This window comes from Sinohyriopsis cumingii, chromosome 15 (assembly GCF_028554795.1).
Source record: "Sinohyriopsis cumingii isolate HCF-2022 chromosome 15, ASM2855479v2, whole genome shotgun sequence".
NCBI lineage: Eukaryota > Metazoa > Mollusca > Bivalvia > Unionida > Unionidae > Sinohyriopsis > Sinohyriopsis cumingii.
In genome coordinates, this window is record NC_142975.1 from 76393570 (window position 1) to 76411777 (window position 18208).

The 18208-nt window shown below is 35.3% G+C and overlaps 1 protein-coding gene across 2 annotated transcripts in view; it reads right to left on the reverse strand.

Moving 5' to 3' along the window:
* Nucleotides 1-17999, reverse strand: part of LOC149782103 (uncharacterized) — a 69295-nt gene extending 51296 nt beyond the window's left edge. For both annotated transcript variants that reach the window (XM_089933545.1, XM_089933544.1), the window contains exons 1-5: nucleotides 17939-17999; nucleotides 15497-15629; nucleotides 10884-11030; nucleotides 7478-7652; nucleotides 674-765 (exon numbers count right to left, since the gene is read on the reverse strand). In XM_089933545.1, coding sequence (XP_089789671.1) covers nucleotides 674-765; nucleotides 7478-7652; nucleotides 10884-11030; nucleotides 15497-15629; nucleotides 17939-17941 — 550 coding nt within the window. In that variant the 5' untranslated portion in view covers nucleotides 17942-17999. The remainder of the gene's footprint in view (nucleotides 1-673; nucleotides 766-7477; nucleotides 7653-10883; nucleotides 11031-15496; nucleotides 15630-17938) is intronic.
* Between the last annotated feature and the right edge of the window lie 209 nt (nucleotides 18000-18208).

Sequence of the window (18208 nt, forward strand, 5' to 3'; positions counted from 1 at the left end):
CAACAAAAGGGTGGTGCATGCTAAGCAGATGAGGTGCAGCTTGCTTATGATCTTATTTACCAATACACTGAAACATGCTGACTGATGAAAAAAATGACATGAACAACAAAAATGAAGCAGAGCAACCAATTTGGTGGGTAATACTTTTACCTGAACACCCGTTACTAAGAGAGGGATGAAAATGAAGAAGCACTGCTTCACTAGCAAGGTACTAAATCCCTTCAAATTCGGTAAAAAGGGACATAGATACATGAAAATATGCAAGAACTGGGAAGAAAATATAATATGCAACACAAAAAGTATACAATAGACAGAAGATATACCAAACATCAACTAATAAAATCATTCAGCATCCAAGAGATGTAAGAAGAAGGATGATATTCTAAATGACTGAAGATGTCTGAGGTATCAGACTGGGATCATGTTATTCTTTATTCTAAACCTCCAATTACTAACTGGAGGAGAGAATAATTATCATAACTTTGTACTAGCACCAGGACAAGAGATAAGACAATAAACATCAAGTGATATATAAATTGTATTAAATCAAGTTTTTCATATCACATGCCTGGCAGGTATGCTCATCTATCTCAACTAAACTCTGATGAACAGACATATACCTAGATATGATAAAACACTACATGCATATATACAGACAAACATTTTTTCTTACCTGATGTAGGCTGTATTTGTTCTGCAGAAAATGGTGGAGTGGTAACTTTGTTGATCCCACTAGCTACTGTACTCTTTGATGTGTTTTCTTTCCTATAATAGATGCAAAGATGTACTTACTGGAGAAACGCTCCACAAAATTAAGTAAGCACTTTAATTTCAGAGTATGGCAAACTGGAGTTCAAGAAGTAGAGGAGTTTATGGTTTTGATTGGTTTCGTCTTAAGTTTTTTTCAGAGCAACACAAGTAATTACTGCCAAGGCAACTCTGTATATATGTGTGTGTGTGTGTGTGTGTGCATGCGTGTGTGTGATATTTGGATTTGTATTGTAGCTTTAACAATTTCTCAGTCATATTGCTACAATGTCTACAGTGTGGCAGTTTATAGTGATGTCTAGCACTAGGGCATCATGCCCCAGACATGTAGCATGATGTCCCACCCTGTCACATTATCCTGACACCAGGCCAACCAGTCCTAACACAACCTTTTAATGCTGTGTGCCAAGCGAGGCAGCTGTAAGTACCATTTTTATAAGTCTATGGTATAACTTGGTCAGTGTTTGAACCTGCAACCTCATGCATCCGAGGTGGACACTCTAACCACTAGGACACGAGCGGTCTGACCAAGGGAACTGAAGTAAAGTGCCTTCCCCAAGGACAAACATTAGCCAACCCAAGTTAATGGTGTGATTCAAACTTTCATCCTTTCATTGCAAATATAGCATGCTAACCATTCATTGTAAATATAGCATGCTAACCATTCATTGTAAATATAGCATGCTAACCACTGACCCACTGCAGCTGCTGTAGTGGAGTTGATACTCCTAATGTTGAAGTTAAAACTGACTGTACATGGAAACCTCTTAAGGAACAAACTCAGATATTACTTTGGAGAGATGTTTGGTTTACCAAGTTAATTTTATTAAAGGAAAGGAAATATTTAAGTTTCAAATGCATTTTGGTTGATTCAGATTTTGGTCTTTTGAGTTTTTGCTGTGAGTGTAGCCCAACAGTTTGGAATTTTCAGTTGATAGGTGACATTAATTAGTGGCATAAAATTTTTCATTGATTTTCAATGTATAATTTGGTAGGCAAAATTTAAAATTGTATATGTGTTCAAATGTAAAGATTATGCTCTCTAAAGTTTCTCTATTTTTAGTATCTTCATCCATATTTGAAACCCCATCTGCAGAATCTGTCCAATAATGACATGCTTTTATGCCTGGTTGTTTCAGTCAATGTTTGCATTTTACTGTTCAGCATTTTTGATTCAAGTGATGGTGACCATATTTGATGCTGATCAAAATTGTTTGTAATAATTTAAAAGCCTTTCATGCTGGTATGCTTTCTGAAAAATTTGGTCAAATTCTTTTGAGTGTCTTTAAGAAGATACAATTTCAAGGTTTTTCTATTTTTAGTAATGGTGACCATATCTGAAGGCAAACTGGTATAGTTTGTAAAACAAAACCTAAAAGCCATTTTCATGCCAGGATGCTTTCTGACAAATTCTCTTCTGCAGTTTTTGAGGTTTTAAGGTTTCTTTTTAGTTATTGTTGTTGTTGTTTTAATGCCATTTCTCAGCGGAAGATGGGATATATTAAATAGCAGCTAGTATAACTAGTGGAGGACCCAGGAAAACCACAGTAAGAACCACCTACCCATGGGAAGCTACAGGCAGCTTTCAAACATACCCACATAGGCCAAGCCTGAGACTCAAACCCAAGTTGACAGAAGTGAGCTGGCAGCAATCAGTAAAGGTGAGCACTTTAGACCACTCTGCCACCTGGAGTGCCTTCATTTTAGCAATGGTGGCCATATCTGATGGTAGATTAGCATCATTTGACAGCATAAATTTGAAAATGTTAATACCAAGATGCTTTGTATCAAATTTTTTGGTTTTCCTGTTTACAGTAGTGGTGGCCATATTAAATGGTCAATTGGCATCATTGACACAAATCTGAAAAGACCTTCATGCCAGGATGCTGTCTGTCAACTCTAGTTTAAATTTGTTTAGTATTTTTGAGTAGTTGAAAATAGCGATGGTTTTCCTTAGTCAGTTGTCTTCCAAGTACATGACACCACAGAAAAAAAGCTTGTCCATTTCATCTGGAGTATTATATAATGAGAAAAAGTATATATATATATATATATATATATATATATATATATATATATATATATATATATATACATACATACATACAAACATATATCTTTATTGTTTTAATTTACTGTATGCAAGTAGTGTAAGTAACAGAGGGTTTTGCCGCAGATAACACTATTACATTATTACAAGCCTGCCCTAAGGGGCCCTGAGTGGCCGAGTGGTCTAAAGCGCTCACCATTACGGATCACTGCCATCTCACCTCTTTCTGCATGAGTTCGAGTCTCAGGCACGGCTAACGTGGGTATGTGAGAAAGCCTACCAGTAGCTTCTCATGGGTCGGTGGTTCTTCCCGGGGTTTTCCAGGGTTCTTCCTCCACCAATTATACTGGCTGCCATGTATGGCCTATCTTGTGCTGAAAAATGGCGTTAAACCCTACAACAATAACAACAAGCCTGCCCTGAAATTCAAATAACGGAGAAAGATATGCACCATGATTTCACAATGAAAAACCTTGCACAAATATGTCACTTAAATTTACATAAACATATTTTATCCCCATATGTAACAGTGCCAATGAGTTTTCTTTTCAAGAAAACAAATGAAACAGGATGCATTGAAATGCAGGATGAGATCTGTTGGAATGGGTTTTTGCATGGTGCTATCAGATTTCAGGAGGAGTAACTGACCTGGATTTCCCATACATTAGCCATACCACAAAATCACTTGGCCTTGTAGTGAGCTAAATATAAATAGAATGCAAATAAATATAGGTTAACAGTTTTCCAAGCATACACTACTTAAAATTTTAAGATGAAACAAGAGACCAAAGTGGGCATGAAATCATTCAACTTCCGAGATGTCTGGGTTAATATCATGATTGCTACCATTTAAAGTTCTAATTTTACTTACAATTGCTCTATTTGTATAAAATTGTAAGGTCTTTATGAAAAGATGCTTTCTAATAAATTTCATCAAATTCTGTTCTTGGGTTTTTGAGAGTAAGTTTTTGAAAGTGTTTCTACTTTATGTAATTGTAGACATATTTGGTGGTATAATGACATCAATTGTACAAAAGCTTCCATGTCAGAATACTTATTGTTGAGTTTGGTCTAATTCTGATCAGCAATTTTGAAACGGAGTCATCCAAAGCATCAATATTAACTGATCAAAATCTTTTGTACAAACTTGAAAGGGGGCCCTGGGGGGGGGGGGGCCAAGTGGTCTAAAGTGCTCACTTTTAATGATCACTGCCAACTCATCTCTGTCTGCGTGGATTTAAGTCTTGGACTCTGCTAATTTTGATGTGTGAGAAAGCTTGCCAGTAGTTTTCTGTGAATCAGTGGTTCTTTTTGCAATTTTCCCTGGTTCTTTCTCTACCAGTTAAACTGGCCAGCATCTACAAGCTATCTTGCAATGAGAAATGGCATTAAATCCAAAACAACAGGTCTAACAAACTTGAATGGCTTCCTTGCCAGGATGGTAACTTTCAAATTCAGTTGACTTCTGTTTAACATATTTTGATAATATGCTTAAGGTTTTTCTATCTTTTGAAATGGCAGCCATATTTGATGGCAGATTAAAAACATTTTTCCCATTAGTATGGCACCTGCAGTAAACATCATCCATTTTGAGATGGTTTTCATAGTGCCACCTTCAGGGAAAAACCCCTATTTCACTCTACAGGCCCTGCGGTAAATGACCATTATGTCAAACCACGTGGTTGCTATTTAAGATATAATCATAATCTGCTATTTAAAGTAACAGGGGGGCCCCGAGTGGCCAAGTGGTCTAAAGCGCTCACCGTTCCGGATCACTGCCATCTCACCTCTGTCTGCGTATGTTCGAGTCCAAGGCTCGGCTAGCGTGGGTACGTGGGAAAGCCTGCCAGTAGCTTCTCGTGGGTCGGTGGTTCTTTCCTGGGTTTTCCAGAGTTCTTCCTCCACCAGTTATACTGGCCGCCATATATGGCCTATCTTGTGCTGAAAATGGCGTTAAACCCTAGAACAACAACAACAACAACAACAAAGTAACAGGGTTAGATTCTTCGCTCTCCAAAATGGAGGCTGCAGATTTTGTTCAGCTTTTTCTTCACCTTAGATGATTATGAAGGCTTCATTAAATCTCCAGTTATAGACTATTAAAGAACCCAATATTGATGCAGAACTGCTTTTTGATAATTGAACAAATTCAAATGATTTATTGATACAGACACCGACAGTGAATCAGTAGATTTAGAGGCTAGGAAAGGTCAGTGAATGAGTTCTCTCAAGAATTTAAAGCATATAAAATATTCTTTGGTTAAAATAATTATACAACTATAAAGATCAGACCTCTCCATAGATAACATTTATGTACAAAAAAGGTGAAATGGTTATATATAAAAATAAACTAAACATATTACACTGTCATAAGTTTTACAGGCAGACCTATTTGCATAGAGTCATTTAGTCAACAGGTGTTGTATTTATGCCACACTACACTACACGGTATGACTTGGGCACAGGTACATCAACAGTGTACACAGAAAAGGATGCCATGAGGTAAAGGGTAAATTCTTTTCTGCAGATTTGGAGAAGTCATTTTAAAGTTTTCTGTTTTCACCAAAGGCATACTTATTTGGAAACAGATTGGCATAACTGATACAATCTGATAGAGGTCTATGTTACGATGCCTTCTATCAAAATTGGTAATATTCATTTGTATGAAGAAATTATTTTCTTGTATCAAGAAGATAACAAAATGACATCAGAGTAAGTAAATGGTACATTGTATGCCACAGATGTCAATTATTTTGTGGAAACCACTATTTAGCTTTCAGCCTGGGTGACCATGACTTTTGACCTCCTGAACTCAAAATCGATAAGTTAATTTCTTGTCTCAAATGCCATCTATTCACAAAATTTAGACATGATTTGTGCATGGGACTTGAGTTATTTTATGGAAACTGTATTCCTTTTTGCAGTCCACCTGACCTTGACCTCTGAACCCCAAATTCACTACAGGTATACCGCATGTCATATGTATCCCATCTACAAGTCTAATCGAGAGCTTAAGGAGAGATGGGACAGTTAGATCTACTAAGTAGATTTATCGACAATTTTTTAAAATATTTTTGGTATCAGACTAACTTTTTTAGAGTAGCTTACAAAAAGTATGAATTCCTAGTGACATGTATGATTCTTCAAAACAGACATTCTGACTCATGGCAAGAACAATGAAAAGGTTGTCAAAACTTGCTGGAATTTTTTATTTGTTTTAGTCCTCTAATAAGTAATGTTTATTGCTTCAAATAACAGCATAAAAGAGACTTTCACCTTTTAGTGATAGCTAATCAAACAATAGACTGGATGGGATCAAGAACTGTTGAAAATAAAACATCTGAGCCATTATGAGAAATACAAAAAAGATTTCAATTATTCCTATGGATGTGTGTGTATGTGTGATTTGGATTTTTAACGTAGCTTTAACAATTTTTTAGTCATATTGCTACGAGATCTGCAGTGTGACAATTTATAGTGATGTCTAGCAATGAGGCATCAAAACGCAGACATGTAGCATGATGTCCCACCCAGCCACATTATCCTGACACCAGGCTGACCAGTCCTAACACTAACCTCTTAATGCTGAGTGCCAAGTGAGGCAGCTGTTAGTAATATTTTTGTAAGTCTTTGGTATGACTCAGCCGGGAATCGAACCCATGACCTTCCGCTTCTGAGAATTATTCCTATGAAAGAAAATTTTAAATAAATCTTACCCACATATAATGTGGAGTCAATTATTTTAAACTTTACCATAAAAATGCACTATTACTTTGTTGTTTTGTAAATTAAAGCTTTGATTCAATGGATATGATAAAGAAAAAAGAAAACATAACTGTCATATTTTATACAAGTACTGGCATTATTTAAATAAAAAATGTCATTGTACATGTTTTAATATCATCATTTACATTATTTTAAGGTTTTTCCATAGGTCTGTTGCTGTTGCGTTTGATTTGATCGCGCGACACTGCAGACTATGGTTAATGTTTGTACATATAAGAATGAATTTAGCCTGAAACAGCTATATTTGTAAATAATTTGTTTGTCCATCACATTTATCAACAAACTTTTAGCCCAACAATGTAAAATGGATGGATGCAGGAAATTATGTGCATTCAGCTGAACCTAAGTAGTTTGTGAAAATATTTTTTCTTCTTTCAGCACCTGTAAACTTTACCTTGCCCTGACAGGCATCTTCCTTGTATCAAATACATTCCATTCACAAAGTTAATGGTCAAAGTAGGTGATAAAGCACATGAGATACTGTACATAAACCATTTTTCTTCTTGAAGCCATTAACTGTGACTGTGATCTTTGACCATCTGACCCAGAATCGATAACTGTTCTTATCTCCAATACAAGATATTTACAAAGTCAAGGTATCTGCTATACAAGTCAAGCTAATGTGTGGAAACAATTTTTCATCTTTCAATCCACATGACTTTGACCTTTGACTCCAAGTGCAAGAAATGGTATTTACAAAATTTTGTAATGGCAGATGATAGATGGATAGACAACAATAGAACATGATATGCTCTACTTTATGGCAGGCATAAAACAAAAGTGTTATAGGATGCATTGGACACAAAAATGAAAAACTAATGTAATTGCAACTTTCAAAATAGATAATAATTAACCTGATGCTTATTTTTTTACCTGTCTTCTGAAGTGGTAGATTTTGGTTGGTTTGTTGTCATGCAAGAACAGTTCTGATGAACTTTCTTTTCTGGACAATCAATGTATTTGCATATTAGGTAATTTTGCCCACAAAATCCATTTTCTCCGTTACAAACACACTTCTTTTGAGCACCATCTGTAATAACCATTGTGTCTGAAAGAGATCATTTTAACATGGAATTAGCACAAATTTGAAATAATTACCACATTAAATGTCACAGTATTAAAACTTGACTGGGTACCTAAATATGGACTATTCAGCTTCCACAGTAAAACAATGAAAACAATTCAATTTGACACCTTAAAGTTTGTGTCAGTTTAACGTAGCTAAAATATGATACTTTGTGAAGGGGATATGTTTGGATTAGGTCTAATAACATTTTTATTGCAATTCATAAATGTGACATCATGCTGCAGGATTGCCCTTATTATAAATCATCAGTAAGACATGAATATTCCCCATTATCTGACAGCTCTGGTGGCCTAGTGGTTAGATTGTCTGCCTTGGATGTGGGAGGTCATGGGTTCAAACCCTGGCCAAGTCATACCAGAGACTTACAAAAATGGTACTAGCAGCTGCCTCACTTAGCACTCAGCATTAAGAGGTTAGTGTTAGGACTGGTCAGTCTGGTGTTAGGATAATGTGACTGGGTGGGACATCATGCTACATGTCTGTGGCAAGATACCCCAGTGCTAGACACCACTATAAACTGCCACAATACAGACATTGTAGCAATATGACTGAAAAAAACTTAAAACTACATTAAAAATCCAAAACACACACACTCCCCATGATCTAAAGTAAGTTACTACCTTGCAGAAATTCCTTATTTTATTATTTCATTCATCTAATATTACTTCTGACATAGGCAGTGAATGTATCACTGGTTTCTTCCTGTCACAGGAATTACCCAACAATGTGTCTCTCAGGCTCAGGCTGCTGCAGTTGTCTCCATCACAGTGGATCAGTAACCTTGACAGAATTTAGTTCATTTCAAGGCATGTACTGAATGATTTGTAACTGCTGAAGCTGCTGTTTTCTTGTTCATTTTTTAAAATGAAAAATTATGTGTTGAAATAACCAATCAAATGTAGAACTATTTTTACAAATCATATATTTATTATCATTTCATGGCTGGTTTGCTTTCTTTTTAATCTCAATGTAGTTTAGGAATGACTTTGCTGGTGTGTTGTATGAGTAAACCATAATTAGTTTTTAATAAATTTATAAATTTGAATGCATATTCATGGATAGTTGACATATCTCTACACCATACCAAACTCAATATTTCCACCAGCTAAGAACTATTCATGCCAGCTCAAAATATTTTAACCTTCAAATATCAGGAACTGCTAAAATGTAACTAGCCAAAATTAAAATATTTTATGAACAAAACAGAAATCTGACATCAACATAAAATCCCTGCTGTATTGTACAATGATCTACATGTAAATTTAAAGATGGTGTAGTAACTGAGATTTCCAAATATGAAAGTTATCAAACAAACAAGGTTTAAATTTTTAAATCTATCCAAACAATAGTATAAAGCAGCAATGTATGGCATCTGAAGATTAAAGATAAGTGAACAAATCATGAATATAAAATTAAGATAAATGGAGTCATAAAACTTTATAACCTGCACAGTTTAGCATTTTTACTTCAAGTAAAATTCATGTGTAATATCAGACATACAAGCAGATGTGTGAATGAAATTGGAAGCATTTGTAACTTTGTCTAGAAATCCATCAGCCAAGACTTATATAGGTAAATATTCATGACTGATTGTATGCAAAACAACACTTAAAATGTAATAATAATAATAATAATAATGAGGACTTTATATAGTGCTTTAACTTTAGAAGCTCTAAGTGCTTTACAACATTAGACAACACCTATAACATAAAAAAGCATATAATGATACGATTACAAAAAATAAACACCATGAAATTAGAAAACATAAAACATGCTGAAAATAATTATGGTAGGAAACATTATGTCTTTAAGTTTGTTCTTGCTGTTGAAATAGGTGAATTTTAAGAGCACTCTTGAATGAGATCACTGTGTCTTTGTGTCTAAGTTCAGTGGGCAATTCATTCTGGACGCTGGTATGGAAAAGAACGTTGTCCATATGACTTTGTTTTCATGGTGGGAATAATTAATATAGGATTGTCAGCAGATGAGCATAGATATCTTGCTGGAGTGTAAACATGGGTCAGGTAAGATAGGCATGTTGGACTGGAGTCTGTCAGTGAAACGTAGCACAAAGAACAAATATATTTTGTGCTTGATTCTGGATCAAATGGATAGCCAGTGTATGGTACAGAGCAAGGGGGAGGTGTGCTCTGATCGTGGTACACTTAGGATGATCTGAGCAGTCTTGAAAGTGCTAATGAACACACAAGTGTTTTAGTGGCATCAACTGAAAGATATTTGTGAATGGAGCTGAAGATAGCATGTTCATGACATATTGGTGCAATGTGAGAGTACTGTTGAGAGTTACACCTGGGTTTTGTACTGACTGTGTGAATTTAATGTTGGTGTAGCTGATATTTATTGGTTGAGGTAAAGATGTGAATGAGAAAGTCTTTGTGTTTTAATCAGAGTGGTTCAGTTTCATCATCATTCATCTGCAGCTTGTTATATGTCACCCATGATTTCACATCAGAAATGCACCTCTCTACACCCTGAATGGTAGCAACAACTTCAGTGGGGTGACTCACTTTGTATATTTGGGTGTCATCAGCGTATAATTGATGATAACACTTGATGATGATCTGACACATAAGAGTGGCTGAGTGTAAAGAATGAAGAGAACAGGTCCAAGAACAGACCCATGTGGAACATTAACGCAATATATATCGACTGGGCTGCAGTGTATTCCATTTGCAGACACAATTTGTGTCCTGTTGGCCAAGTAAGACTTGAACCACAGTAAGGCTGTATCATGAATACCAAATACATGCTAGAGACGGTGAAGTAATATATCATGGTCTATTGTGTCAAACGCTGCAGACAAATCAAGGCGGGTCAGGACTATAATCTTTCCACTATCCAACGCAGAGAGATTGTCATTAACTGCTATCTCCTAAATGTAATACAATAATACTAACTCAACAAATGAATTACAGCTAAGGGTTACCTCTTCAATGTATTACAATAACACTGTCAACCTCATCAAATGAATTAGAGCCTAGGGCTATCTCCTCAATGTAATGCAATAATACTAACTCAACAAATGAATTACAGCTTAGGGTTACCTCTTCAATGTAATACAATAATACTGTCTGCCTCAACAAATGAATTACAGCTTAGGGCTACCTCATTAACTGAATTACAGCTTAGGGCTACCTCCTCAATGTAAGACAATAATACTGTTTAACTCACCAAAGGAATTACAGCCTAGGGCTACCTCCTCAATGTAGCAGTGGGGTTCATGTTCAGATGATGTAGCATCATTCTGAACCATGCCTTCTCTGCATTTCTTTGATCCGTCATTGGTCCCATTTTTAAAACAGGGAACAAACTCATAATCTGCAAAAATGAAATGCCTAGAAATATTAGAATTTTAAATGTATTACTTGCTTTGATCAAATTTTTTGACATAACAACTAAAAAGCTACCACACCATTTTTTGCCAGCAATAGCAGAGGGATGTTGAAATATGCTCAATGACATATAAAAATAAGCTAAAAGAAATACTCAATCATTTATGTCCTCATCACCAGCCAAGGGATATCAAAAGAGTGTGAAAACTTTTATTTGTGTGGGAATCAATCAGTGCCATACAGACAACAAAATAATGGCAAAATAAGAAAGGAGGGTCAGTGTTTGATTAATTTTTATCCTATGAAAGATGAAAATATTTGTTCATGCTTGTATTACATAACATCAAAAAGTGGCATATTAAAGGCATAATAATGCATATATACCAAGAGAACAACCAGACCATTCTTTGACCATCATCATGTGCTAGATTTTAACATACTGGTGATTTGGAGATTTTCCAGGATATCATTTGTCATGGGGGTGGGGTATACAAAGAAAGGTATCTAACTTGTGAGCATCTTTTTTAACTAGGTCTATACATTTGTGGTATATAACAGCCATTAAATCTATGAAAATTAGTAATCTACAAAAAATGATACCCTCTGTCCCTATTCAGTGTTGAAATACCCAAACATGTCAGTACTTTCAGTTCATTTTTGAAATGTGCAGGATTATTATTGAATGATAAATATAGACTGAGACATTGTTCAGCTATTACTCTCAACCTGATTTGTTATGTTACAAGACAGACACTGTAGCTGATCTTGTTTTATATTTATGTTACAAAGGCAGACACTGTATCTGATCTTGTTTTATATTTATGTTACAAAGACAGACTGTATCTGATCTTGTTTTATATTTATGTTACAAAGACAGACACTGTATCTGATTTTGGTTTATATTTATGTTACACATCAAAAACTTACATCATACCCGATTATTTTTATCTTACATGTCAAAGATCGATACTGATAATAATATACTCCAATTGGATAATTCTATAGAGCAAATAGAAGCGTACTGGGGCATGTGATTTTTAAGGACTCTAGCTGGATTTACACATTCTTTTACTGCAAATGTATGCTAATGATACCAACCAGTTTTTTTCACTTGGATGTATAAAAATTCTTCAACAGACAATGTGAACTTCTGTGTTTATTGTTGATGAAAAAAGGGCAGGTTTATTAATTTGTCAATAAAAGTTTGATTTTGAAGTCAAAGTGATTTGTTTGATATAAATCAGCCATTTTCCATTGTTTTCATTTAAAAAAGATACTGTAATTTTAATTATAAAAAATGGGGGTGGGGGAAGGGACACCTGCCCTGCACTCCTCAAGATCAGACACTGTGAAATGTCTGAACATTTTCACAATATAATCAGTTATTTTCAATCAAAATTCCTGCATCCCAACATTTTTACAAATCTTAAGATTTATAATTGATTCTACAACATTCATAGATTATAAAATCTAATCTTCATCTGTTAGTGCATGATTAATGCAAATAAACAAGTCATTCAAATATGGATCTGTAGAGGGATTGATATCAAGACTTTCAGCAGAAAAAATACCAAGACAAACATACACTAGAGACCATATGCATCTGTACAGATTGTTTTGGCTCTCAGAAGTGTTTCAGTTCATGGTCAATTTTATTTTTCTATAGATTTTAAAAAGCAATCTAAAGCAGTTTCATGGATATTATTATTGATTTTGTATTAGAAGCCATTCAAATAGCACAACAAATTAAGAAATATCAAAGAGAGCCAGTCCAATAATCTTTCAAAATTTGTGTGTGTGTGTGTGTGTGTGTGTGCATGTGTCATTTGGATTTTTAAAGTAGCTTTAACAATTTTTCAGTCATATTGCTACGATGTCTGCAGTGTGACAGTTTATAGTAATGTCTATCACTGGGGCATCATGCTGCAGACATGTAGCACGATGTCCCACCCAGTCACATTATCCTGACACCAGGCCGACCAGTCCTAACACTAACCTCTTAATGCTGAGCGTCAAGCAAGGCAGCTGTTAGTGCCATTTCTGGAAGTATTTGGTATGACTCGGACGGGGATTGAACCCATGACCTCTCGCATCTGAGGCGAATGCTCTAACCACAAGCCACAGGAGTGGTAGAAATTTGTATGATTTTAATATCAAAGTGGTAATGTTATGGAATGGTGTCAGGAAATTAAGGCATGGCGATAAACCTAATTCATGGAGCAACTACCGCTTTGGTAGTTAGGTATGAAAATGTACCCCTAAACTGTAATGGCCTGGGGAAAGTAAAGTCCTAGTCATATTGGCTTGGAGGGGGGGGGATGGAGGAGTCATAAAGTGCCTGGTATGTTGGGAGCTGGTATGTCAGGCATTGTAGTACAAGCCTTATTGACCTATGAAGGTTAAGTTCTGGTTATAGTGATTGTCCAAGTGCTGGTGTGGGTGGGAGGGGTGACAGGTAGGAGTAGGGAACAGGGTCTGATATGTTAGGCACTATGGTGCCACCTATAAACCTTGTTGTCCTGGGAAAATTAAAGTTCTGGTCATATTGCATATGAGCGTGTGTGTGGGAGACTGGGGACTGGTATGTCAGGCACAGTGGTGCCACATACAAGCTTTGTTGGCCTGGGAAAAGTAAAATCCTGGTCATATTTCTTATACAGCTCACCCTCATTATAACACAGTTCTCAATATACCACAGTGCTGCTATGGACTTTGATGAAAATTACGAACATTACAGCAATGTAAAAATATGAAATGTGGAACTCCCAACATCTGTCCACTAAACAGTTTTTGTGAAAATCATTGTACATGAAATGGTGTGTCAAATTATGACAATATGTGTTATAAATCAAACAAGTTTAACATTTTTTATGTAAATTTTAAAAAATATTATTTGACAAAATTATGCAAATAAAACAATGTGAATAAAATATATTTCATTTACATAAATTCATTACTACATGCTTGACTGATGTTTTGTTTATTCCCACCCCCAACCACTCGGACACAAATATGTGCATTCACGGAATTTTCAATCATTCTTGCTATACCATAGTTCTATATATAATGCATTCTGCAGTTTTAACGGGCATTTTGTTTATTTCTCCAGTTCCAAAAAATACATAATAGCATCCATCGACTATCTGATGATTCTCACTACACTCAAGCGAATGCAGTTGGCAGTTATGGAGCCCAACTATTCCATAATAACAAGGGACAGTTGTATGTTACATGAGTCACTCATGCATAACAACAACCCAACTGACAAGAGTTCGGGATATAGAGTATAAAACTTTCCAAAGTCTAATTTCAATAATTATTCTACAATCATAATAACGTGTCATGTATTTACATCGCACAATGACATAATCAAATCCATTATTGTGATCAATACACCCTCATGTATTACAAAACGACAGCACAATAAATTAAGAAAGAAATAAAAGTTAAAATATAATTACAACTAAATTCTGCTGATAAATAATAAAATGACAAATATTTTTTAAAATTTCAAAAAAATGCTAAAGGAAAATAATTGCAGTAAAAAAGTAAATAGCTGAAAGTGTGAAAAATTGGTTGAAATTAATTGAATTTTATGACCTGTTTTTAGCTTTGTCCAAATTCTTTCTACTCTGGATCATCAGTTTGGTCACAATCAACATGATTTAATATAACAACACAAGAAACTTACAATGGCCTGCCTGTTGAGTCTGCCTACAAGCTTCAAAAATGACACTTACTCATATTTTTTTTTTAAAAAAGATAAATCCATACAAAAGCTTTAAAGTTCCAAATCTGGAAAGAGTAGAACAAAATGATTTTGAAATAAAAGAAAAGTAAAAAATTTAACAATGAGATTAATCTAGAGTGCTGATAGAGGTCTGGACATACAGACAAACATGTACAGAGACATCAAAGTGATCAACAGGTTAAGCTTCCTCCATGACAAAATATTACCCTTCAACATCTACTGTCTTGATGTATAAAGGGAGATAAATATACAATCTTCAATTGGAAAACATTCAGTAATTCTAAATATTCACTACAAATTCATGACTTGCGATGATGACAGGGTATCATTTCCTATAATTTTATGAAGTTGTCATTAGTGAAAGTCAGAGACATGTGCAATACAATGCACATTAACCTGAAACTTGTTTTCATACTGAAAGAATGTTGTAGCTTTGAGTAATGTAAAAATGAATATTGTGCAAAAAGTTAAATAAAATATTGAGGTTTCCCAAGCAAGCATCCTTCGTATAACAATGTGTTGAATTAATGCGAGCATACTAAATGTCAAATTTTCAACATGACAAAATCATTTGCTTCTTCTCACTGTGAATTAGCTAACTTTGCTGCGCAAAACTTAGAACACTAAAATGTTTGTTGCTGTTATTATGGTTTTAATGCAACTTATCAGCACAGGAACAGTAAAATGTATTTTCTTTTTACCTGTGTCAATTTGGACTGGATAGCAACATCTCAATTCACGTGAGTCTGCAACAAAATGTTGAATCTGTCCATCAGGACAGGTGTATGCGCTGGACAACCAAGCAAAGCACAGAAGCAATAGGTCTGAGGAAGACTGTAAATAAATATTGATGGGTGAGTTAAACTTATAGGCAATAGTTGCAACTTTTGGCACCATAAAAAAACAGTCTGCTTCTAGAAAAAGGGAACGTTGACATTTTTTTTTTAAAGAAGACACCATTCTGGTTCAATTATGCTGCTATCATTCCACAGGGCTACTGAGTGATAGGTAGACCTGATAATATGTACTGAGGGGAAAAAAGAGTGCATTTGTAAGACTCCACTTACTAATTTAGTCTCATTTTGTAATATCTCTTTCCATGATTAACTCCATTTATTGATCTTGCACACAATTCGTCTGTGCATGAAAAATTAATTTGTATCATAGACAGCCCAAATGAAGGATAATTACTGATATTGTTTTTACATGTCATGGGTTCCTATAAACAAATTTCAGGAAAATTGTGCGAGGTCCTTGTATGATTCACTGCACTGAAAAAAAAATGTTTGAATACCATAAAATAATAATCTTTACAGGAAGTTTGGTCATTAATAAATGAACCTGAATTGTGGAATAATAAACCAACTATTTTAGGCTCCAGAATAAACTATTTGGCTGAATTTATTCAAGTCACTTTACAAAACTTCTTCACAATATTATGAAACAAAACTGCACAGAAATCTGAAGAAAAAGAAACTTTCTGCACAGTAAATATTGTCAATCATTTTTCTCTGAGAATACTTATACAATCACATTAACATTAGGAAATTAAAATGTCCCCTCACAAAGGGAAGTAACCCTTGCAGATCACTACCGATTGTCACCCCACCCACACCCCACTCTTGCTCAAATGGTATACAGTACCCTGGATGTTTATCAATTTAAGCCTCATCAAAATGCAAAACCAATGCTCACATTTGTGGGGGAGTCTTGGAGGAGATGAGAGTAATGTGACCAAGTTATGTATTCTCAGAGAATATTATTTACTACAAATATATTACCTGATCACATTAGCATTAGGAGAACAGGTAAGAAGAGGAGGAAATGCATGAGCATCTTACCCCAAACCCACTTCACTCAATAGAAGTGCAATGACTGCTCTACTAAAAAAATGAATTTTTCCTAACATGAAGGCAGTAAAACTGAAGATCATCCCCATGCAAAGGAAACTCTTGTGGGATCCCTCACCTATCAATTGTCTTACCTGTAAAAGTTTCCCAAATGAATCCAGCAGAAAAGGAATGCCCAGGATGGTGATTATGCTGTCATGAATTGGGCACAACAACTGTCTGGGAAGTGATCAGTGCCCAAAGATTCATTTCTCTAGGCAACATCTCATTAACAAACGCCAAAGACTGATCACACCATATTGGCAGTTGTATGTAACCTTGCTGTCCCCATTTTCAAGGGCAGAAATAAACTCATAAATCCTTCTCAAGCCTATGACAGTCTCAACTTCATTTTGGCTTCATGACCAGAAAAAGCCTGGAGTAAAAAGCGTAAGGAATATACTTTCTACAACAACTCCATTGCCAGCTTTATGAGGAAATATTCTCTATTTTGTGATATGTCTCCCTTCATGGATTGCATGGGATCACCATCAAGAAGGATAATGACAAAAGGTGTCGAGGATGGATCAATTGTCAGAAAGAGGTTCATTCAATTCTGGTGATAAAGAAAGGGTCAGGTACCCACCACAGGAAGGTCACAAGTGGCCACAAGGTAACTGTCAGTTGGCAGGAGGCTTGGCAAGGAGAAACTGTTTTCCCTCCCCAAACATGCCTGCAATAGTTAGGGGCAAATGTTTGACTTTAGTTCAACTGGCTACAAAAATATATCTGGTTGGTCCAACAAAGGTGGCTGAATGGATGAGGAATCACCTGAGCACACACTTCTTTAGCTCAGAAACAAACACCTGTCATGTTTTGCTGAAGTCAGCTTAAAAAAAGTTTTACTTAAATCAGAGGAGTAAAATTTAAACTACTTTATGGAAACAAAATGTAATGGTTAAAGCTATTTTTAGCAATTGGCCTTGATCTTGCTGTCACTGATCTCCTAAATAAACACTCTGATATCTTTTTTCTTTGGCAAGATTTGCTGAAATCCATCTAAAGGAGCTTGAATTGTCATGAGAAGTCATCAAGGTCACACCATCCCCAAATAAAGAATGGACAACAATTTAAAATAATACATAGTAAATTCGATTGGCATTGTATACATAAGAATTTGGTTAGAGCAAAGGCTTCAGGTGATGCCATTATGTTTCTATGAATAACCATCACAAGTTCTTAAACAGAAAGCTCAAGCATTGATATATTTAGGGTATAATGAACTGCCAGTAAGGAGTTTTTTCATAAATTTACCATCGACAGTTTTCCTGAGGCTCACTAGAATCTACAAATTCATCTTCTCAGACAAACAACTGAAAAAAAGAGAAATAATAACAAATTTTGGTCTTGACATAAGAATAAATTAAAGACAACTTGAGACAACAGAAACAAATGGCTTGGATAACACAACTGACATTGGGTGACACTCACTCACTCTGTAACTTTTGTATTCACATGCAGCTCACAAAAACTTCACTAAAATTCTACAATTTAAAACTAAAATTAAAACTTCTACGATTTAAA